This window comes from Caretta caretta, chromosome 5 (assembly GCF_965140235.1).
Source record: "Caretta caretta isolate rCarCar2 chromosome 5, rCarCar1.hap1, whole genome shotgun sequence".
NCBI classification, from domain to species: Eukaryota; Metazoa; Chordata; order Testudines; family Cheloniidae; genus Caretta; species Caretta caretta.
Window position 1 is genome coordinate 130,191,645 of NC_134210.1, and position 25,327 is coordinate 130,216,971.

The following is a 25,327-nucleotide window of genomic DNA, read 5'->3' on the forward strand; positions in this document are numbered from 1 at the left end:
CTTAATATAGCTGCATGCTCATTTTAAAAAACAGCTATTCCAGGCCTAATTAATTGAAAAAGATTAAGCATGTGCCATTTCGTTTGTCCATTAATGTGCAGGAGGTCTGTGAATAACTCCTATTTAATATTCATGTGATTTACCCACAAAACTTTGTAGTGGTGGGAGACTAGATCATTTTGTGGATTTTTAAACAAAGCTGTACATGTTTTCAGTCCACTCACCATTCCCATAATACAAACCAAAAATAAAAGTTGTATTAGTACAGCTAGGATCTCTGATCATGTAGCTATCAAAAATATCCAGTTTTGTCTAGATTGCCATGTGCTCTAAGATGGCTGTGTAGTGGTGATGAAGGGCAGTCCTGGAAAGGCTACCCATGTTTCAGTTTTGGGTGCTTAAGCAAGCCCTGGGGCTTCCTCCTCTGAACAATTGGTTGCAGAAGGCCAGGGGTGTGGTAGCCAGCTGGCTGTAAGGGGGAAGTGTTCAGCTCCTATGTAAAGGAGTGCTGTAAACTATTCTTCCCTGCACACCCATTCCATTGCAATGCAGGAGCCCTGGGAGAAGCTGTGTTTCTTAAACAAAATGCCTCTTTGTGCTCCCTTGGGGCAGTGCAGCAGCATGTTGGCCCACACGTAGGGTAACATGCAGATGTAAGCAGGATACTGCATTAGTTTGCCTTTTAACGTAATCCTGTTTGTGCTAAACTCTCCATCTTGTTCTAAATAATCAGATTATAGTGGCAGGGATTGAACGATTTCATGGTTGGAAGTCTGGGCCTAGTGGCAAAAGTGCAGTAACAGTGTTGAAAGTTTGATTTATCACAAATCACTTACAACAGAAATTCAATGCAGTTGAACACTAGAAAACAGGGTCTCCTGCCACACACCTACCACCTTCCCCACACACATCGCCCTCTCCTGGCCAGTTGTGTGTCTTTGCACCTTAAAAATCACGTAAGTCTAATTACTGTGTTCTGTTCTGCCACTTCATTTCTGACATGATTTTAGTGTCTTAAAGGACTACCAAAGTTAGTACTAGTGCTATATGCCTTGCCAAATTTTTAATCCCATACTTGAGATTTTTTTTTTATAGCTCTTGTGGCTCGTGCGATTATTTTAGCAAAGAGGGAGGAGGGAAGTAATCAAGTTTTGAAGTCACTTGTTTCCATGTGCTGAAAAAAATTCTACAATTTCAGTTAATATTTGGAAGTTGTGATTCCTTCTTCCAGTAAACCATAAGACCATTAGGTGGCTGCTGCCATAGGTACTTTCTAATTCCATGTTTGAAAAGCTAACTTTTTTTTTGTTAGGCCTACTGTTAGTGGAAATCTTTTTTTTTTTTTTTTACCACTTAACTACATTAGATACACATTGCTCCTCTAGAAACATTGACATGATCTGAAGTTTTCAATGTGGATTATTCCATTATTACAAGGCCTTGATCGCTCAATAGACAAGTTAGTATTGAACTGAATGTTTACATAGCTTTTCTTTTAAAATGAGAAGAACCTAGAATGAATGTTAAACTCCAAATGGGCTGTCAAACTGAGTAGAAAGTTTAAAAACTTTAAATTGTATCAAGAGTGAATGGGAAGGGAGGGGCTGGGCTCCTCCAATGAAAACCAGTAGAAGGACAAAAGAGTTAATATTGGAGACTGAACTCCCTACTGAACAGTAGGGAAGGAGATAGAGGTGAAAGGCAGGGGAGTACAGGAGGAAAATTAGTCAAAAGGTTAAACTATTTCTTTTTTTTAAAGAAAATTAATGCCCCTCAGTGGCTTGACAGCCCTGTCTTGTTTTGTTTTTTTATACATACATTCTTGTCTGTTTTGGGGTCTCTTCAGCTGAAAGGGGGGGAACCGGGGCTGAAAGGGGCGAAACTGGGTACCTACAGTTAGGTTCCTGGCTTCAAGCTGATTTACATGGCAAATATGATTTTCAAAATTGGTGATCATCCTGCAGTTCTCACTTAACTTCTATGGAACTTGAACGTGTGGTGTCAAATGAAGCAATTTAATTTTCCTTTACTCCTAGTAGAATAGGAAGATGTGATTTTTCTAAAATGTTTTGCTTTCATCTACAAGGTTGATGAGAACGTTACCAGGCATTTGGACGGTGTCTTAAAAAGAGAAGACTGGGATATACTAATACTTCACTACCTAGGATTGGACCATATTGGTCATCTGACTGGACCAAACAGCCCTTTGGTGGGACCAAAGCTTTATGAAATGGATAACATCCTCAAGAAGATTCACACTTCACTCCTCTCAAAGGTGAAACACTTACTTCTAGTTCCTGTTCTTAAAGATTTTACTTTCACAACTTTTATTAACAGATGTTCTTGAGTATACTGGCCAAGACTTTGAAAAGCAGGTGCCTAAAGGCATATTTAGGAGCCTAAATATAACCCACTTTTCAAAAGTGGTGGTGAGTACCCAGGAGCTGCTATCAAAGTCACAGAAGGAAAAGACTGTCAAAACTCTGCAGGATCAGGTCCTATTTTAAAATGTTCAAGCTATTACAATACTATACAAGCACAATCAATCTAATGTGATAAGGAGTATTAACCTAAATAACTTTAATTTGGGTGCCATGTATTTCCATTCTGCTATGCTAGCAATTGTGCGTATGTTTCAGATCAATGTTAACACACAAGAACACTCAGTTAAAGTTCAGCTATGACTAACACAAAGCTACAGAAATGAGGAAATGAAGTTAAAGCATCTAACAGTACTCCACTGAAAGCTGCTACTTTGCTACTAGAACCATCATGTGGTAGTACTCTTGGGGTTATTCTGCGCCAAAAAGTTAAAAATTCTGCATATTTTATTTGTCAAAATAACACTATAATCATGCTAGTTTCACTCATTTTGGTAATTTATTTCAAAATACCTGTCAGCAAGTATGTCTGAACCAATTGCGACGGGGCAAGGCCAGATGGCTATAGAAAAGTAGTGGGAGATAGATATATTAGCTCCAGGCTAAACAAATCCCTGGTACCAGGATAAGTGAAATGGCAGCTGCTCCAGGTTAATTAAGACACCTGGGGCCAATTAAGAACTTTCCAGAAGGCAGGGAGAATGCTAGGTTGATTGGGACACCTGAAGCCAATGAGGAGCTGGTTGAAACTAGTTAAAAGCCTCCCAGTTAGTCAGGTGGGTGTGCATGTCAGGAGCTGTGGGAGGAAGTTGCGCTGTTGGAGAGGCTGAGTAGTACACACCATATCTGGCACAAGGAAGGAGGCCCTGAGGTAAGGGTGAAGTGGAGCTTGAGGAAGTGAGGGCTGCTGTGGGGGAAGTAGCCGAGGGTATTGTGCATGTCATGATTCTAAAAGGTCAGCTACCATAGCTGATACTATTAGGGTCCCTGGGCTGGCGCTCGGAGTAGAGGGTGGTTCCGGGCTCTCCCTCCCCCCCCCCCACGTTTGCCCCCTGATTAATGACTGAGACTGGGAGACAACAGAGACTGTGCAAGGAAGGATAACTTCTCCTCACCTCCCTTGTTGGCTTATGATGAAAATGGCTTAGTAGGCTGTGACCGTTGTCTCTAGAGAGAGAAAAGGGTTACGTGGAGGGTCACAGGGAGCCTCTGAGGCTAGCGAAATCCTCCAGGAAACGCAGGACCCACGGAGGCAAGGACAGAGCTTTGTCACACAATATAGACAACAAAAAAGATTCAGGAAATGTTTTTTGACAAATAGATTCCTTATTAGGCATCTTAATACAGAATTTTGAGTAATAATTCATTTAATCTACAATACAAAAACGAAAAGGAGTACTTGTGGCACCTTAGAGACTAACCAATTTATTTGAGCATGAGCTTTCGTGAGCTACAGCTCACTTCATCGGATGCATACCGTGTCTTCTGCAGTTTCCACGGTATGCATCCGATGAAGTGAGCTGTAGCTCACGAAAGCTCATGCTCAAATAAATTGGTTAGTCTCTAAGGTGCCACAAGTACTCCTTTTCTTTTTGCGAATACAGACTAACACGGCTGTTACTCTGAAACCAATACAAAAACGTGTTTCCTGCACCCTTCGGAAGCAGTGCAAAGGCTTGGGGGAGTCAGGTGTAAAGGAGGAGCTGAGGGAGAGGAAAGTAATTGCTGGGAAGGAGCCTGGGAGTGAACTTGGAGGGTTGTTGGGTGTGGATGGGAGAAGTATGGAACAGTTTGGGGTTTTTTGGGGGGAGGGAAGGGATTGTTCTAGAGTTGTGGAGCCGCCTCCATGCAGACCCTGGCTGACTCCTAGCCCCTCCCATTCAGTCAGGCACATCTGCCCTTATCCCCAGATGTCCCTGCATCTCCACTCCCCATTCAGCCAGGCATAGCTGCCCCGTCCCCTTGTGGTCCTGCATCCTCACACCCATTCAGCCCCGGCTCAGTGTTAGCCCCTCACTAGCTCCTGTGCTCCTGCCCCAGTCTGTCCTCCCCACTAGCCCATCTGTGTGACACCCCCCCGCTTCCCCCAGCAGTCTCGTCTGCCCTACTCGAGAGTAGGTCCATCCACCCCATATGCTGTGCCTCCTCACCTGCCTCCACAGGCAGGGCGCTGTGAGGAAGGCAGCCTCCCTCTCCACGGCTGTTCTGGCCTGTGAGCCAGCTGCCCTCTCTTCTGGTGTCACATCAGCCCCTGGTAGGCAAAAGGTGTAACTACAGCATGATCCCTCCTGCAGCTTCCCTTTGCCTGCCTGTCAGAATCAATTATTCTGCAGGGGGAGGGGGAAATCTGTGGGGAACATTAATTCTGCGCTTGTTTAGTGGCGCAGAATTCCCGCAGTGGTACGTTACTGTAGACATACTGCAACCTGAACTCTGTCCCAGCAGGAATGCCAGTTTCCCAGCACTTCAACACCAGCACCACCACAAATAGCTCTGCCTTCATCACCTCTATCCTTTCTGCACAGTTCTGTGGAATCACACTCCTTAATATATGGCGTGGGAGGGGAACGTGGGTGCTGGAAAACTGTTACCCTTACTGGGGCAGAGTTATAGTGGTGTATTCTCTGTGGTGAAGTTTGTTTCTAGGTGGAGGAACCGAGAGTATATACGGTTGAATGACTTGACTTCATTTCCTTGCTCTTATGCTTTTGTTGATATGTGTAATGAAATTTGAACTGACAGTTTATGTATTTCCAGTCTTAAGATTGAGAGGATCTCTAGCCAAAACAGTGTCTACTTTCAAGAAGCCCAGGATTTTTGTGGAAGCGTCCATCAAAGTTATATAGTTGGCTCAGGAGCTGCACTAAAATAAAAGGGGCACTTTCACAAAGAATCCCTTCATCATGAAAGTAGCTGCTGCTTTGAAGATTTTCTTCTATAGCACAGCACAAATGCTCATGGACTAGAAAAACAATTCCCCTCCACCCTGTAAGGCCCCAGTTTTAGGCAGAGGGCACAGCTGGAAGCACGTGGCAAAAGCCAATATTATACTGCAATCCTAATGTTCAAAAGTGCAGCTGAATTTTTTCTGAAAACAAAAGTTGTGTGTTTTTGGTTGACTATAAGGCTAATAGTTTCAGAAAGGCTCTCCCCCATATCAGCGCCTCTGTTCATGAAGAATAGGACCGACTCCTGAGCTAGCTGGTTACTCTGAAAGATCCTAGTATTTCAGTGGTTCTGAACTCTGGTCCACCGCTTGTTCAGGGAAAGCCCCTGGCACGCCAAGCCGGTTTGTTTACCTGCCGCGTCCGCAGGTTCGGCTGATCGCGGCTCCCACTGGCCGTGGTTTGCCGCTCCAGGCCAATGGGGGCTGTGGGAAGGACGGCCAGCACATTCCTTGGCCTGTGCCACTTTCTGCAGCCCCCATTGGCCTGGAGTGGCGAACCGCAGCCAGTGAGAGCCAACATCGGCCGAACCTGCGGGCGCGGCAGATAAACAAACCAGCCTGGCGTGCCAGGGGCTTTCCCTGCATGAGTGATGGACCAGAGTTGAGAACCACTGTAGTATTTGTTTTGTCTCGGATCCTTTTCTCTTTTGAAATCATTCATTTGGCTCAAGAGCTCACACTTGATTTGGCTGACCAGTTTAATGAAATCCAGAATCTTCAGCATGGTAGCTGTTCTTTTCAGGAAGATCATTATTTCCATGAAACTGAGTTTATTCAGGAATGAAGTTGCTGAACCTGAAGTATGGTTTCATGAAGAACATAGCTTCTCAATGCAGTAGTTATTTCTGTGTTAAAAGTTTTTAATGCTCACAAATGCCCCTGAACTAGTAACATGCAGTTTGTGCGCACTGTTTTAGCCTTCAACTTTGGATGCAGGAAAAGTTACAGAGAGCATAAAATAAAGTAGTGTTACACTCTCTTTAATTGTTATAAAGATTTCTGCATACAGCGTCAAATAGAAGTGGATGTTGTAAATCAAGTTTTATGTTAACACTTAAGGATTCAGTTATAAGTTTTTTGTAAATAATAGTATAACCCTAGAAAGACTCTCAAACTACTTATGTGCAGCTTGGCTGTTTCATGTTTGTAGTTTAAGCTAGAAGGACCCCCAAAATCCTGAGACTCAAAACAGACTTCTTAAGATTAATTTTTAATTGGTTAGAATTCAGGCAAATTGATTTTTTTCTAAAGTTTATCAAAACTTAAGCTTGGTTTAGTTTTTGGTATGAAAGTATCTGCCCCACGTTTTCATCAGAGGTTGAACCCCTGTTTTCAGTGCAAGATAGAATGCAACCTTCCATATGGTGTTGGAATGGCTTGGCATAATTCATTAATAGATAATCAATAGAGTTGTTAATATGCAAATATAACCCTAAAAGCTTTAGGACATTTAAAAAAATATAAAACTACTTACTCAAACAGAGCAAGTATTGCGTTTATCATTGGAGACTACAAATATACCATGACTGATTTTTACATTAAGGAAAATATAACTTTTCTGCAGTTTTTATTTTAATTTAACAACTCAACTCATTGGATGGGTTTCACTTAAACTCCCTCTGGTTCTCCCCTCCCACAACAAAAATAAACTTTTGGCGTGAGATAAACCATATCGGATATCTTCCCCTGAATACATCTGAGTCATGAGTGAATGGAAAGAGGATATTGGAATATAAATACCTTCTAAAAGTTCATTAGACTTCATCTTGATTTTAGGTTTTTGTCCTAATATACGATACAGGATTAATATTGAGGGTTACTTGTTCTGCTAGTTCAGTCTGTCTCTCCTTTGACTCTATTTAGATCCCGAGTTGTGTTTTTTTTTTTTTTTTTAACTCTGCTATCCTTGCTAGGTACTGAAAGATCTGCTTGCCTTAAAACTTCAAAATTAAGGAGAGGAGTGGAAGTAATGTCAAAATCCAGTATCCTGGCAGTGTAGCTGTACTGCAGTCAGCAGTTGCTGAGTGCATCTCTACTAATCTGCTCTGGAAGCAGAGCCATTTTAAAAACAAATTATTAGAGGAAATATTTTTATTAAAATGGAAAAATAATATTCTTCTGAAGCTTGTGCATGTCTGATGTTACTGAAGCCTTTTTTTCTGAGAGTTGCAGGAAAGAGAGTCGTCTTTGCCCAACTTACTTATTGTGTGTGGTGATCATGGGATGTCCGAAACAGGCAGTCATGGAGGTTCCTCAGAGGAAGAAGTTCACACACCTCTGCTATTTATCAGCTCTGCTTTTGAAAAGAGAAATGGTAAGTGTCACAGATCCTAGCGAGTGGCCCTTCCTGGCCACCCACTAGGACTGCTGTGAGTAGGGTCAGCATATGTCGGGGTTTTCCCAACAAGACCTACCTCTTCTTTTGGTCCACTGATCTCTGTCCAGGCAGATTTTTGAAATGTGAACAAGTGTCCGTGATTTCTTCTTGCTCATCCTTTTTCCAACATTGACTCTGGTAGAACTGCAATTCCTGGTGTGCCCTAATAGCAGCGTGCGTGTTTACCGGTTTGCCACCCTTACTTCCACAATGCTGCTGGTGGCAGCGCTGCCTTCAGAGCTGGACGACTGGAAAATGGCAGCTGCTGGCTGGGTGCTCAGTTTCCCCAGCCCCAGTTCACCCTCAGAGTCCCTTTATAGACTCCTGCTGGGGTCGCCTGCTTCTTTTGTTGTGCCTTTATGTAATTTTCCACAGCTCTCAACCCCCTCCCCTTTCAACAAGGGGAAGAAGTATCTTCCATCTAGAACAAACCCATTGTCCCAAGATGCTTTACTCTGAATAGACAATTGCTGAGTGCAGATCACTCACCATTATCTCTGGCCTGGTGGAGACATGACACAATCATGCTAATTCATGGTGGATCCACATACATGTAGGCTTTCCATGACAGGGTAACTTCATGATACAATTTCATAAAATATCCACAATTCAGAAGTGGTACACACAGAACCCCCACTTTGTCACAGTAAGGATTGAAGAATTTCAGTTCTTATCATATTAAAAAAACCTGTTCAGAACTGTACAATTGTAGGAGATTTTTAAACAGTCTTTTAGAATATGCTTTCATCTCTAGTTTAGTTCATAGTGGCTCTAAACTTTCAGGTTCAAAGTGCTGTTATACATTGGTGTACATCAGGGGTAGCTAACACGAGCCAGAGGCGGCAAACGAGCTGATTTTTCAGTGGCACTCTCACTGCCTGGGTCCTGGCCACTGGTCCGGGGGGGCTCTGCATTTTAATTTAATTTTAAATGAAGTTTCTTAAACATTTTTAAAATCTTATTTACTTTACATACAATAGTTTAGTTATATATTATAGACTTATAGAAAGAGACCTTCTAAAAAGGTTAAAATGTATTACTGGCATGCAAAACCTTAAATTAGAGTTAATAAATGAAGACTCAGCACACCACTTCTGAAAGGTTGCCGACCCCTGGTGTAGATTAAGTTACATAAGACACTTCCTCTTTACAGACAGTTTTTTAACAATGTTTTGCATTAGTAGAGAAATAAACTGTAACACGTTGGCCATGTGTTTTTACTATCTTTTGTGTGCACTGATGTCCTGCTAAAACATGACCTCTGTGTTTTGGCCTCTTAAACTATTTGTTTTCCATGTGGCCATCACTTTAGGACTGGCTAACTTCCTAAAGGATTCAGGAGTCTATTAAAGGGGTCTTTTCTGAAGAGGTAGTCTGATTATTGGCCACTAGGAGGCAAGATTGGAACTGAATTAATGCTTGAAGTGAGTTCTGCCTAGCCTTGCCTTTCTCTGAGAAGAACTTCTTTCTGTCCTTCCCTTGTGCCCCAGATCAGTGATGGGGGAGTAAATGTCAATTTCCGGTGCTGAGTGGGAGGACTAAAGACTGGAATGGTGGTGTTAGGGAGAGAAGTGGAGCTCTTGCTGTGGAGGGGCAAGAGGTTGAAATATTGACAATGTGGATGCCTGTCTCCAATCCCTGAATGCAGAATGCTGAGCAGGAGAGTAGTCCTTCTATTGGTCAAGTTTCTAATTGTACAGCACTAAAGATTTTTCTGATTGACACCACATTCCATTGTGAAAAGTGCATTTGTCCATAATAAGAGGAAAAGGGAGGGAATATCACAGTGGCTTGTTTGTGTTTATAAAGGTATTTATTCTATGGTTTGCATAACTTTTAATTACATTCAAACACTTTGTCCAAATAATCAATTAAATTAAGTTACGGTGAGATAAATTTGCCCTTCCATATCACTCTGTCCCCTGCTCCCTGGCCTCCCCCAACCTATTTGCTAGGACATCTGACTTTTTCTTGCTTTTAAATCTTGCCGTCAGACACTTGGCTTAGTCCTCTTGCTGGAGGTTACTTCAGCACAGCTGAGGCACTTCCAAATATCATTCATCTGCAGAGCTGGTGTCCAGCTGATGCACTCAACGCTGTCAAGCAAGGGCAGTTGGGTTGCTTTCAGATATTGAAATAACCGAATCAAGAGCTGATTGTTGCTCCCAGTTGAATTTTATCAATGTCAACTGCATGACACCTTGAAGAGTCTTGTGAAATTATGGCATTTTGTCCCTTGATATTTGTGTAACTAATAGTGAGCCTTGCAACTCATATGTAGCTTTCCCTTGCTATCTGTTCTATTTCTAGTTGGAATTTTAGTCACTCTATCTAAATGGTCTTACTCTTGCAAATGGGAAAATAATTCAGGCTGTGTTTAATTTGGTAGATTTTGTTTATGCAAATTGGGTAATCCTACTGGCAGTTATATTTGAATTAGTGTGCTGATCAAGAATTACTTGTGTAACCTATTAAGGAGATACAAATCCTTATTGCTACTAAATAAGTTTGATATAATCTACATATCAACCAGTTGTTATCAATCAAGTTTACCAGTGGGTAACTTCTTGTCTTTAATGACATTCTGAAAGTTGCTGAGACTAGCATGCAAGGATTACATGCAAAGAAGACTTAAGGATTGTAGGTGGCATTTTGAATGAGCATGAGAATAAATAGGAACCATCTGTGACATTCTGTTTAGGACTCCCAGAACTGTAAGCCACTGTTATCCCTCTGTCTCAGCAAATGAGAGCTTTGTTGCTGCTAAACTATGCATCGGGCCCCTGACCAGCAGCCTGTCTGCCTTGCCAGCAAACTCCTCAAGGCTCTGCCAGTTTAAATCTTGCCTTACAGGTATCAATCTGTGAACATGAGTTCCCCAGAGATGTCTCCCTGCAGTGTCCATTCTCTCTTGCTGGACACTCACAGAAATTGTTTCCTGCCTCCAGACACATAAGTCTGTTAGGTTTGCTGAAGACTCTCACTTAGTTCAATATAACAGCACTGAGATGGTTTGTAGTAAAGCTAAGAAAAAGTTTATTAATGAGGAACGGAGGCCATGTCTACACTTCCACTTATGTCAGCAAAACCTATGTCACTCAGGGGTGTGAGAATAGCACCACCCGAGTGACATAAGTTTTGCCAGCATAAGTGCTCGTATGAACAGCATTATGTTGGTTGGAGATGCTCTCCTGCCTACATAGCTACCACCTCTCATTTAGGTGGTGGTATTATGTCGACCGGAGAGCTCTGTCCTCTTGGCATAGTGCAGCTACATGAGCAATCTTACAGTGGCACAACTGTATTGGTACAGCTGTGCTGCTGTAAACTTCCTAGTGTAGACATGACCAGAGATTTAAGTGATTCTAAGCAAGAATAAAAGACAGTTATGGTTACAAACAAAACATGTTTTCAGTCACTAAAACTTAATTTTAGCAAGTTACAATCTTTACATAAGCAGGTTTCTCACTTAGATCAAGTTTCCAGCAGCTCCTGCCTTTAAGGCCAAGAGAATCGCATGTTCATATGCTCAGAGGGTTCTGTTCCCTATGTCTCCTAAGTCACAGATAACTCCAATGGCTTTTTGCTCCCTTGTATTTTCCAAAGTCCATTGTCTTTGCCTTAAGAGTCAGGGTGACCTGCTGGTAGGGTGACCAGATGTCCCGATTTTTGGGTCTTTTTCTTATATAGGCTCCTATTACCCTCCAACCCCTGTCCCAATTTTTTCACACTTGCTGTCTGGGTCACCCTACTTGCTGGGAAGCGGGGTTCAGACTCTGGGGTCCCAAGTGTGCTAACTAAGGAGTTCACATCCTCATAATAATTTGCTCCTCTTCTGGGTTTGATTACTTTGTTTATCTTCTATGTAATTTTCCTTTCATTGTTCTCTGCCTGTAAACCCTCTGGTCAAAGTCTCTCTATCTAGGGCGGGCTGGGATTATGCACTGCTTTCCAAACATGTTTTAAGAACCTGTTTCCAGTGCATGCCCATAAGTCTTTGTATGCAACCCACAATGATTTCCAGGACTGGTGTTTCACTGGTTTACATATGATACCTTACATGGCACCCTTTAGATACATATTCTGGCAACAGTGTGTTGGGGACACTGAGTGTGTCAGGATGCATCCAATGAAGTGAGCTGTAACTCACGAAAGCTTATGCTCAAATAAATTCCTTAGTCTCTAAGGTGCCACAAGTCCTCCTTTTTCTTTTTGCGGATACAGACTAACACGGCTGCTGCTCTGAAACCTGTCATTATATAGTACAGGGATTGTCATACACTTTCATAATGTGGACCACAACTTAGTTCAAAGATGTTTTCATGGACTACCCTGTTGTATTCATAATTACATACATGCTTGTTAAAACTACAGTAATTACTAATGTGGAAGAGTAATGTTACATAAGAATTTAATAACGCTTTTGCTGTCCTCTATTGTGTTGCAGCAGCTGGAAAGGAAGAGGAGCTAGACTGTGATCAACCCGTGGTGGTGGTTGTTTTGTTTTGTTTTTTTTAAACAGACCCTGGTTTGGGAACATATCTGCTCTAGTACACGTGAACAAATTTGCAGACTACCCAAGCTTGCAGCTCCACCTTCCAAATTGGAATAATTTTGTAATGTAAATATTCTCCTCCTTATTCTAGGCCCTTTAAAACAGCCAGAACTTGTGCAACAGACGGATTTAGCTGCTACGTTGGCTATAGGTCTTGGCCTTCCAATTTCAAGAAATAGTGTTGGGAATATTATACTTTCTGTTATAGAAGGGAAAACAATGAGAGAACAACTAAGGTTCTTGCATTTAAATGGGTTCCAGCTTAGCAGACTCCTTCAGGAGAACATGCCTACATATGAAAAAGGTAAGTCAATTAAAGTTATTTTTCTGATATCCAGCCGTATCCTGTTTCTTCTCTGTCAGCAGGAGACACTTAAACTTCAGTTTAAGGGTTTTAGGAACAAGAACACAACACACCAGTACAAACCGATAGGACAGTCAAGGTGAGTTCTGAGACCGTATGCGCTAAATTAAGTGTATTAGTGTTTGTTGTATGCTGTTTTAAATTAAGGTTCATAGATATGGGGGCAAGCTGCTAACCAAAAGGGCAAGAGACATGATCAAATAAAGTAGGCATCACAAGTAAATTGAGATGTGACTGAAGTCTGATATGTAAATCCATGAATGAGGCACTCTGTGCCAGGGGCTACTGACTTCCATGTAACTCAAGAAATAATACCAAACTAAACTTCTTTAGTGTTATGGTAGCACATGTTTCTCAATGGAGAAACATTAAAGAAATTAGTAGCTGAGAATTTATAGAGGCCTCATTCATCACTGTAAAAGCCAGCATAGAAAACTGTTGCTTGCTACCAGCACCTAGGGTATTTAGGAAGAGACTATATTCTCCTAGCAGAGGGGAGAAAACTTAAGCTGTCAAGGAAATTTTAGATATCTTCTCCGTCCCCCAACAAAATCCTCAGTTATCCCCAGTAAATAGCTGGTGATATGCAACAGTATTACCACCTGAATGGGATTTCTCAATGTGCTTGCAAAAATTCCTCCAGAGGCAATGCAAAATTAAGTGTCTTTCGTGGATCCACATCCAAATGGGTCTTTGTGGGCAGGCAAGTACAAATGTGCTGAAAGCCAGTCCAGTTTTTACTCTCAGCCAATCATGTGTACTTACTATGGAAACAATCCTGAAGGGAGGAGCGCATACCTAGAGGGTGAATTCCCCAAGTACTTATCTCTTCAGCTTACTTTGATAGCTCTATCAGTTGCATATTTGGAAAAAGAAAACATAGACATGCCCATGTGGGGTCAGACCAGTGGTTCATAGTCTAGTATCCTGTCTGACAGTGGCCAGTAAAGGTGCAAGAAACCATGTAATGAGCAGTTATGCATAACATTCCCTTTGGGCAAGTTTCCTCCTACCTCCTGTTAGAGGCTGGCTTCCAAGTTGAAGCACAAGTATCTATTCCTCCCAAACCTGGGAGTAACCAGAGGTCAAAGCTTCTCTGTGGCGATGGATATTATGCCTCAGGCAGAGAAAGATGTAATGTGTTTCAGGACAGTTCATACAAAGGATATAGAAAAGAATTCAGGTCTTCCTCCTAGTTCTCCACTGCTCCAGAAGGCATTTCTGTGACACCTCCAGGAAAGATTAGACTTTTTATAGCAGGGACCCCATTTCATTAGGACCTGGACCACCTACAATTAACCTGGACTACCCACAATTAACAGCCTGTATCTTTGTACAGTGCTCTTTGTTGTACAGCAATGGGTCCTACAACTAAGCACCATAACAAAGTGGGGAGCTGCCCTTGCTATTCTTAGAGCTTGAGAAACCTTTATGCCCAAGGTAAGTTCTTCTTTCCATAATTCCTGGAAAATAGTTATTCCCATTTTGTTTCAATCCTTAGCACGCCTTTAGAAGAGGGTGGTATAAATGGGCATTCTTAGAGCAATAAAAATCTCAAGCATATGAAGTGACCACACCAATTGTTCCTTGTTCATCTCATTCCAACCAAAATGCCAGGCCTTAAGGCCTCAAAGTTGCACCAGGCAAGATGTTAAAGTCTTGCACCAATTTACATGCTAAGTATCTGGGATACCATTCATGGAGGTTTTCAAGATACCTGACAGTGTGGGAGACAAGTCTGAGGCTCATCAGAGGAAGTCTTGCAATTTAGGCTTCTGTTCCTCTATACAAGCATCCTTTGGTAGGAAAAGGTATGACTGTATTGGATCTCAAATACTTTCTTAAATTACAAGGATTTGCTTTTTAGGGGCAACTTTTATTTCTGTTGATAATTCTACCATAATAACAAAGTCTGCTTTATCCTTTATCCCTATATCTGTGAATCACTGCTCACTACTACACACTTGTGATGAATGAGAAGAGAAGCTGTGCAGCAGAATGAGAAATTTCTTACCTGCAAATTTCTTTCTCTTAGCAGAGTCTCTTGTCATTCAGCCCACTATGGTTGTCTCGTAAATGACTGGAATACAAAATAATTTTTTTCTCTAAAGAGAGACTTGAAGGCAATTATATGTTTAGGTTAGTTAATGTAATTTCAAGTTATCTGAATGCTAATAGGTTGCTGGAGGGCTTCTGCAGGTTTTAAAAAATCCTTCTAGTGCCCTGAGTTGAACAGCAGGGCTTAGATCATGAGAACATAAGAGTGGCCCTACTGGGTCAGACCAAGGGTCCATCTAGCCCAGTATCCTGTCTTCTGACAGTGATCAGTGCCAGGCCCCCCAGAGGGAATGAACAGAACAGGTAATCATCAAGTGATCCATCCCCTGTCGCTCATTCCCAGCTTCTGGCAACTGGAGCTTTGAGTACCAGTTGGATTGCCTCTGAATTCTACAGAGGAGATGTATTACTCATTTGTGATGAAGGAGAAGCTGCTAACCAAAAATTAGCAGGGATAAGAAACTTCTCATTCAAGGAGGAGATTGGTTGTGAGTTGAAGCTTGCAAACACTGTGTTTTGGCCAGTTAAAAACTATGATGCCTTGAGTAGTTTCAGATGATGGATATAAAGTAACAAATTTTGCTAAAAGTAGTTTGAACTTTTCTTGTCCCTTGAGTCTAAAAGCAGTAGGATCTTTCGAAGGGGAAAATGATCAAGGAGTAACTGAGGCTAAGGTAGTCAACTGAAAAAAATCTGTCCAGTGTGTAGCGTCAGCAATAAATGTATTAAATATGATGCTTGGGTGCCTGGAAAAAGATAGGTGTGTGTGTGTGTGTATGTATATCATTGGGAATCCCTTGAAGTTGAGGATGATTGTCTTTCATGGATTGTCCATTTCAAATGATCTGAGGGTCCGTTGATGACTGATAAGACCTATTCTGGAGCTGCAGACTCTGCCACATTGCAGGCGTGTGTTTCCAAGTAGGGCGGGTGACCTTGGGATATTAGTTCGGGCCATACCAAGCTCACTATCACTTCTGTTCTTCCGTTACATGTAGTCACATATGATTTTCAAAGTGCTGAGTTCCCTGTCTCAAGCAGTTCCTCCATTGTTGTCGGTCCTGGGTTATATATTCCCACAAGTTGATGTTTAATGTTGAATTTCCTCCTATAAGCCTTGAGGACATCCCTGTAACATTTTTTCTGCCCTCCTATGAGGTTTCTCTGCCTGGGCTGAATTGTGAGGAGACTACTTGTTTTGGCAGTCTGGAATCGGGCATCCGGACAATATGACTTGCACAGTGAAATTGATGATAAATAATAATGGCCTCAATGCTCGTAATATTAGCTTGCGAGAGGATGCTGATGTTAGTGTGTCTGTCACCCCTTTGATTGCAGAATGTTATGTATACAGCATTGATACTTCTCCAGAGCTTTAAGAGGTCTCTTGTATGTTGTCCACTTTTCAGCCCCATACTGTAGGGTGGGGATCACAACCCTTTTAAAGACCATGAGTTTGGTTTTGGTTCTGATGTCGCAGTCTTCAAACACCCTCTTTCTCAGATGACCAAGAGCTTGGCTTGCCCATTTGAGATGGTACTGGATTTCTTCATCAATGTCCGTGAGAGGTGGCTTCCAAGGTATGGGAAGCATGCAACATTCCCTAGAGTGTTATTGTGGATCCATATTGCTGGTGCTCGGAATTGTGCACCAGGAGCTTGCTGGTGGAGGACCTTTGTCTTCTGGATGTTAAGTTAAGTGCAAGTCCCATTTTCTGATATGCTTCAGCAAAGATGTTGATCGCTCTGCACACTTCTTCCAGGGTTGGAGGTATTCCAAATTCATCTCTGATCGGGTGTTGTGGGATGAAGGTGAAGATGCTGTCGTCAACAGCAGAATCCTGATTTGAGGAGATCTTTGAAGTGTTGTTCCAGTGTGCGTTGATGGCTTCCATTTTTTTGATCAACTCCCCTCCATCTTTAGATCTCACGGGGGTTGGCCTCTACTGCATGGGCCATAAATGGTTTTAACAGCATTAAAGAAGTCATGTATATCAAGGGTTTCAGCGAGAAGTTGAAGCTCATTCGATTTATCCAGCCACCATCTGTTCTTCATATCATGAATTTTTTTGGAACTCTACCTTTGCTTGTTAGTGAGCTGACTTCTTTTGCACAGAGTTGCTGCTGTTCTGCCAGCAAGGTCTTGTTTATGATCTGTTTGTAGAATAATATGCCGTCAGCTGCAATATTGTGCCCTATGTTGGTTATTACACCTTAAAGACAAATGAGAATGAAAAGTGTCATCTTCACGTTTTCTTTGGAAGAAGCCTTAGAGAGGTGGATGAGCGGCGGGGGTACACAGACATAGCCAGTCTTGCACTAACAGGAGGAGTACACAAGTGTTATCTATCTTCAACTATATTATATCATACAAATTTAATGAACAATATAGGGAAGGTAGATTAGAAACTTACTTTGCTCATAAAATCATATTGAAAGGTGGCACAAAAACATTCTGACAGCTCTACTTTGTCGTAAGAGCATAGGTATCTGAATAACTTGAAGGACAAAGGAATCTTCAAGCTAAAATCAATTTTCAGGGACGTTAAAGTTAAATGTTAAATGAAAATTCTGAAACTGAACTGGGGAGCTCATCACTTTGAGGGGAAGAGTTAATAGAAACTGACATAGGAGCAGTGGAGTGGCTTCTTTTGGAAGAGGTGAGCCCAGATAGTTGATAGAGGACTCTGAAAATGCAGTGTCAAGATGAGAAGACAGAAAAGAGGAGAGCCTGGAAGGAGCTTAGCTAGACATAAATATGTGGTTTGGATTGAGTGACTTCCTGAATGGAAAGATGACAGCTGTAGGTTGATGGTACACATGAATGCTCACTTCCCAAAGTGTGCATGTTACGAATGACATGCAAGTTGATGATTGTTTCTGTAAAATGTAAATAACTGTGGGGGGGGTGAACTATTTTGCAAAAATACTAGCTTGCTTAAAGCACAGTTGCATTTGCTGCAGTGATGAGTTACATTTTAGGCCTAAAACTAAAATGAAACTCTTCAGTTAATGTCTGATATTGACTTTGTGTTTTAGGTATGTGGATTAAATGAAAACGCATGTTGATTCCTAATGGAGTCAACCAGTGGTGAAATTGAAGCCACTTTTTATTCTCCGATCCCCTTCTTAGATCTGTCCAGCGTGACAAAGTTCCTCCTCTGCCTTGGTGGGGCCTGAGCTTATTGGCAGATTTTCTCGCCTCAGAGGTTCACGGCAGCCCTCAGTTTGGCCACTTTCGTGGCTCAAATCTGCCATTCACTCAGTTAGCCTCATCACTGGCCAGCACAGGGAAAGGAAGAACAACAATCCCTGCAGTCTCTGCTGATCCACCTAGTGGATTGGGGAACAGGCCAGAGACCTTCCCCTCTGGTGGAGACCACAGTCCAGTTCAACAACTCTGGTATCAAGTAGGGAGTTGGAGGGATGGGGGGAACCCGGGCCCGCCCTCTACTCCAGGTTCCAGCCAGGGGCCTGTGGATTACAGCTGTCTACAGTGGCTCCATAACAGCTGCGTGACAGCTACAACTCCCTAGGCTACTTCCACACGGCCTCCTCCCAACACTTTCTTTCTTCTCACCATAGGACCTTCGTCCTGATGTCTTGATAATGCTTGTATTTCTCAGTCTTCCAGTAGTACGCCTTCTGACTCTCAGCGTCTTGCACCTCTTGCTCCCAGCTCCTCGCACGTGCACCACAAACTGAAGCGAGCTCCTTTTTAAACCCAGGTGCCTTGATTAGCCTGCCTTAATTGAGTCTAGCAGCTTCTTGATTGGCTGCAGGTGTTCTAATCAGCCTGTCTGCCTTAATTGTTTCCAGAAAGTTCCTGATTTTTCTGGAACCTTCCCTGTTACCTTACCCAGGGAAAAGGGACCTACTTAACCTGGGGCTAATATATCTGCCTTCTGTTACTCTCCTGTAGCCTTCTGGCCCGACCCTGTCACACCAGTTTACAATTGATGTGGGTTGTCACTGGGCCCAAGGAGTTGTTTTGGTAGTTTGATATCAGGGAAGCCCAGCCATTCTTATGTCATAGTCTAAGAGGAAGCCTGGTGTAAAGGATGCTAACATAGCTCTGTGATGACAAAATATTCCCTTATACTTGGGGAATCACAGAATCAAGACTGGTAGGGACCCCAAGAGGTCATCTAGTCCAGTCCCCTGCACTCATGGCAGGACTAAGTATTATTTAGACAATCCCTGACAAGTGTTTGTCTAACCTGCTCTTAAAAATCTCCAATGACCAAGATTCCACCAGCTCCCTAGGCAATTTATTCCAGTGCTTAACCTGATAGTTAGGAAGTTTTTCCTAGTGTCCAATCTGAACTGCCCTTGCTTCAATTTAAGCACATTGCTTCTTGTCCTATCCTTAGAGGTTAACCAGAACAATTTATCTCCCTCCTCCCTGTAACAACCTTTTATGAAAACTGTTATCGTGTCCCCTCTTGGTTCTCTCTTCTCCAGACAAACCAAACCCAGTTTTTTTCAGTCATCTTTCATAGGTCATATTTTCTAGATCTTTAATCCTGTTTGTTGCTCTTCTCTAGATTTTCTCCAATTTGTTCACATCTTTCCTGAAATGTGGCACCCAGAATTGACACAATATTCCAGTTGAGATCTAATCAGCATGGAATAGAGTGGAAGAATTACCTTTGGTGTCTTGCTTTCAACACTCCTGCTAATACATCCCAGAGTGTTTGCTTTTTTTGCACCACTGTTACACTGCTGACTCATTTAGTTTGTGATCCACTTTGACTCCCACTTTCTGAACTACTCCTTCCTAGGCAGTCATTTCCTATTTTGTATGAAGACTCTCTTGTCACTGGGGCAGCTGGTTCTGAGGCAGCTTTTGACCAATGGAGCAGTACAAAGCTACCCAATGTAATGGAAGATGTGGCCACTGAGTGGCCACATATACCCAGTATGCAGAGATCATCTTGGCCTAGATTCCAGGAAGACTTTTTGTTCATCCCTGAATCAAAAGGCTTCTTCTTTAACTCAGAGGCTAAAAGGCTTGTGTCCTTAATGAGGCAGGCCCAGCTGTCAGCCCCTCCCTCCCAACTGACAGCTTATGAACTTCCCTGGGGGACGGATAATTCTAGCTTTGTCCAGGGAAATTCACTAACCCCTTCCTCCCATTTTTGGCTGTGAGGTTTTACATAGGTTTCCATTAGTGTGTGTCACTGAAGTGAGTTTTAAGTGTGGATTTGTGTAAAGTGAGCAGGTCTCACTCCAGGGCAGGATGGATGTAAAGACATAAGCAATAACATGGAAAAGGAACAGCAGAGTGGAATAAAAGTGAAAAGAGCAGGATGAGAAAGAAGGCTCAGAGTGGAGAGAGTGAAAAGAAATGAGAGCTAAAGATGAATCCTCCCCCTTTTTAAGTTAAATAAGACTTTGAAACTCTTTCCTGTGATTTATACCATAAAATAGTGTCTTACATAATTATCTCATGGAGCTTGGTCAAAATTTTGTTTTATATTATTCTTTGAGATCCTCAGTGTTTCAGTGGAAATACAAATGCATTACGTAATGTTACTTGAGTTACTCTAGGAGAGCAAAAAGAAAAGGAGTACTAGTGGCACCTTAGAGACTAACCAATTTATTTGAGCATAAGCATCCGATGAAGTGAGCTGTAGCTCACGAAAGCTTATGCTCAAATAAATTGGTAAGTCTCTAAGGTGCCACTAGTACTCCTTTTCTTTTTGTGAATACAGACTAACACGGCTGCTACTCTAGGAGAGCAGTCTTCCTACTGTCAGGAAATGAAATTTCCTAGGGAGCTTGTATGGTGTGTGTGAATGGAAGTACGTAATTCTGAATTAACATGCATAATTACAGCCACATTTATAAGAGCTACCTATTGCTTGAATCCTGCTCTTAACCAGGGGATCTGCAAGACATTGAGACAGCATGAGCTGCTCATTGGGAGTGCATGCTACAAAGTCTAGTAAAATAGAACTTGACATGCTCAGTGATCTACAACAAACTGAATTCAGCAGGAGGACCTAAAAGATAAATGATTAAGTGATGTGGAAAAAATAACTTCAACTGAACAGAAGTGAGCCCGGTGTCTTTTAAGGTTATAACCATACCATGATTGCAAATGTAAATGTTTGAACTACCTCAAAAAATTGAAATGAACAAATTGTTTTATGTTTGATAATCAGGTGATACTTTTTTCTTGTAAATCTGCTTTATCCAATCTACTAGATAGCAGTCAGGAATAAAATCCAACCAGAATTCTTAAGTCTCCATGACCCAGATATGTCCACCATAGTGCTGTTACTAATGCATTGAATTTAAGCATTTTCTTCTATCTTTGTTTGAGAAGGTAGAAGTTACAGGGCCACAAGGACATTAATCTATATATTTCTTATATAGCTTCCTTAGAACTGGATTTTTTGCAGTTGTCAAATTGTGGTTAGATTCAACAGTTTTCTTTAAAAATAAATTTATTTGGAATAACAAAGATGGAGAATTAATGTTGACATTTTAAAAAATCCAGCGCAAAAATATAAACAGTATTGCTCTTAAGCATTGTGATGTTCCCCTCTGGTGTTGGCTGGACCAGTGATCTGCTAGGTCATTCCAATCCTTGACTCTGGGAAACCAGCCTTACCCTGCTCTGCTGTGAGAACCCCCTGGTGTAGGTGGAAGAGAGAGGAAGAGCATGGCAAACGTCTCTCCCTTTTATCATGTCCTTTCTTCTCTCTTGGCTTTGCGCTGCTCTCTCCCCCCCCCCCCCCGCCCCCGAGTCATTGAATCATAGAATATCAGGGTTGGAAGGGACCTCAGAAGGTCATCTAGTCCAACCCCCTGCTCAAAGCAGGACCAATCCCCAACTAAATCATCCCAACCAGGGCTTTGTCAAGCCTGACCTTAAAAACCTCTAAGGAAGGAGATTCTACCACCTCCCTAGGTAACCCATTCCAGTGCTTCATCACCCTCCTAGTGAAAAAGTTTTTCCTAATATGCAACCTAAACCTCCCCCACTGTAACTTGAGACCATTACTCCTTGTTCTGTCATCAGCTACCACTGAGAACAGTCTAGATCCATCCTCTTTGGAACCCCCTTTCAGGTAGTTGAAAGCAGCTATCAAATCCCCCCTCATTCTTCTCTTCTGCAGACTAAACAATCCCAGTTCCCTCAGCCTCTCCTCAAAAGTCATGTGTTTCAGTCCCCTAATCATTTTTGTTGCCCTCCGCTATACTCTTTCCAATTTTTCCACATCCTTCTTGTAGTGTGGGGCCCAGAACTGGACATAGTACTCCAGAGGAGGCCTCACCAATGCTGAATAGAAGGGAATGATCACGTCCCTCAATCTGTGGGCAATGCTCCTACCCAAAGTGCCATTTAGCAAAAAGGACATACTGTTGACTCATATCCAGCTTCTCGTCTACTGTAACCCCTAGGTCCTTTTCTGCAGAACTGCTGCCTAGCCACTCGGTCCCTCGTCTGTAGCAGTGCATTGGATTCTTCCATCCTAAGTGCAGGACTCTGCACTTGTCCTTGTTGAACCTCATCAGATTTCTTTGGGCCCAATCCTCTAATTTGTCTAGGGCCCTCTGTATCCTATCCCTTCCCTCCAGCGTGTCTACCACTCCTCCCAGTTTAGTGTCATCTGCAGATTTGCTGAGGGTGCAATCCACGCCATCCTCCAGATAATTAATGAAGATATTGAACAAAACCGGCCCTAGGACTGACCCTTGGGGCACTCCACTTGATACCGGCTGCTAACTAGACATGGAGCCATTGATCACTACCTGTTAAGCATTACCTCATCACTGTCCCAAACTGACCAAAGGAAGGCGGGTGACTCACTTGAGAGTCCAACAGATCCTTTGTTGTTTCCTAGGCCAATGTCCTTTGTTCCTGTGATGCTGAGCTGGGTTTTTCCCATACATGCCCTGATGAGGTGTGAACTGCCCCTCTGCTTCTGGAGAGTTTTTGCCTGGGCTTGCTTTAAGCCATGAGGACACATTTTCAGCCTCATAACTATATACATGAAATTACAACCTATAATATTACTATAACAATGATTATTATAACATTACCATAACAACAATGCTCATACATCATGAGCCTTCCGAAGACACTCGACATGACAAACTTTGCATTAGACACCACACAATTCTGTTATAAGGATGAACATGGTGGTGCTGGGTGTTCCCCCGAGGTATAGAATGTCACAAGTATAAGTAAGCAAATTTAGAGTGAGGGTCACATCATGCTATCCTTGTATTTTAGATTATAGTTGTAGGCGACCATGTGCAATTTCTCAGCTAAAATACTGTTTATTTACAAATTTAAATACCTATCTAGCATATTGAGGTGCTATATAGTAGTGTCCAAATAAGACTACGAAGGAAAACATGCTTTCTATATAAAGTATGCCTAAAATGGACTAAAATAGCATGTTAGATGTTCAGTCCTGTGAAATGGTGTAATACTTGGCTTGGAAAGTTAATTTGCAGGTAGTGAGAGGGAAGCTGTACCTGGCAAGCTAGGGGATCAGACTCATCAATTTCTGCGGATTTTTTGTTTTTTTAAAAAAAGTTCTAGCCCTTCTGCTTATGGAGATGAATATTCATATGCAAACCAGTGAAGTGTTGTCTTTGTCATCTGGAAGCAGACCCTCCAGTGCCTCTGCTGCTGCTCAAAGCTTTGCCAGGAAGCAAGAAAGTGAAATAACTAGACTCTGGTTCATGTCATTGCTGATAAGACACATTTGGGCCGCAATGAAACTGTGAAGAGTCACGTCAATTTCCTGCTGCTGCTGCTGTTCCGGAATGATGTGGGCAGAGATTCGGTGGAGGGGAAGAGGAGTTTCCAAAGAAGGAGGTTGGGGAAGGAATAGAATGGAGTCTTTTCCTCATAACGTGTAGGTTCTTGGACCCTTGGTCACCTTTACTCTATCCTTCTCCCATCTTCTTTCTTCATCTAGAAGGCTTGGGGTGAGAGGTAAAGTAAGGAGTCCTTGGAGCAGCCAGCACTCTTCTGGGTTCATAAGGAGGAAAGAGAAAGTTTCTTCTCCTTTCCAGCAGCCAGAAGTGAGTGCAGGTTCCGACTGATCATGTACTGTATGCTAGACAGGAGTCGATCTGTTCCATTTGTCATTCAAGATTCAATATTCAGTAAAGTTTCTAAGTTCAGCTAGTCATGTAAATTGAATCTGGGGTCTTCCATTCTCATGCATTATTCATCAAAAGATTCTGCAGGCCAAATGAGTGCAGTCAGTTACACTTGTGCAACATTGTCTTCAATAGGATTGCACAGCTGTAACTGACAAACTCACTAAACAGTTTTGTTGCTGCACAAGAAAAAGAATTTAGCTCACTCTTCTAGCTGTGAGGAAAAGGAGTACTTGTGGCACCTTAGAGACTAACAAATTAGCTGTGGCTCTGCCGGGTTAATGGGAGTAAAAGGTTGTATTAAAAAAGCAAAGAATCCCTGTCCCTAAAGTAAGCAGATGTAACTGAATATATACAAGGAGTAGATGGGCTCAAGTGAGTGAGTGCTCTTTTACCCAGTCACTCTTCAGAATAGAAAAGCACTTTGATTCCAGCGACTTCAATCTTTGTGCTGGAAGTACTGGTTTGAATGGTAACTGCTGGAAAAAATGTAGCTGAAATAATCTGTAATCTTAGATTATGCACCAAAAATTCATGGATGGAATTTTTAATTTCATAACTTTTGAAGGCTACTGTTGGAGGTAGTTGGTGAGAGTCCTGGGGTAAAGAAAATACCTTCAAGTCTAATAGTCGTCGTTGCAAACTGCAGGAACTCTGCTCTGAAATGGGAATATATCCGAGAATACTAGGCAGCTTTAGTGCTTGGGAGCAGGGGCTACGTGGACAGTTAGTTTACGGCAGGTTAGTGTGGAATAGACTTATGCCCCAGGTTGCAGTACACTAATTGTTTGTATAGAGGAGCCCTTATTTGTTTACTACTAATGCAACAAATACTTTGGCTGTTTATCTAAACTGAAATATTCAGTGGCTGTTTCCTTGACACCATATTGTGTCTGTAACTTTCTTGAAACAAAATTTGATGCAGCTGAATAAACTAGATGCTTTCCATCCTAGAGTGTGGAGAAAAACTGAATTTGTAGGGAGTTAGTTAAAATTCAGAGGTAAAGATGGTGGCACTACAGTCTTGAGGGGAGAGTACTAAAACTCTTACTCAGATGTTTACAGAGGGTAAATGAGTTTCTACAATGGAAAAACTAGCAGTTATCTTCTGAGTCTCTTATCTTCCTGAGAGCACTGAGGAAGATGAGTCTTGGAATAACAGATCTCCCATTCTCTCTGGAAAAGTCCATTTTGTCTTTGCAAATATCAAATATTTCTTCTTTCAGTCACCTCAGCCTTTGCAGTATTGGTAGGTGTGATGTTTTCCTGGTGTCATCTGGACCGGTGATCTGCTAGGTCACTCCAATCCTTGACTCTGGGAGCCAGCCTTACCCTGCTCTGCTGTGAGAACCCCACTCCTGGGCTGTTCACGCACAGCCTCTGGCATGTAAATTGCTCCTTGGATTGTGCAACCGAATGACACAAGCCAATATCTCCAGTCCCAGACCCAACTCTAGGAACCTCCGTTTTGTATGAGTTATGCCCACTGGACACCGCAAGCATGTATGAGT

The 25,327-nt window shown here is 42.2% G+C and overlaps 1 protein-coding gene across 3 annotated transcripts in view; it reads left to right on the forward strand.

Moving 5' to 3' along the window:
- Positions 1-25,327, forward strand: part of PIGG (phosphatidylinositol glycan anchor biosynthesis class G (EMM blood group)) — a 178,308-nt gene that overhangs the window by 18,375 nt on the left and 134,606 nt on the right. For all 3 annotated transcript variants that reach the window (XM_075128893.1, XM_048851464.2, XM_075128894.1), the window contains exons 4-6: positions 2,087-2,275; positions 7,501-7,642; positions 12,352-12,564. In XM_075128893.1, coding sequence (XP_074984994.1) covers positions 2,087-2,275; positions 7,501-7,642; positions 12,352-12,564 — 544 coding nt within the window. The remainder of the gene's footprint in view (positions 1-2,086; positions 2,276-7,500; positions 7,643-12,351; positions 12,565-25,327) is intronic.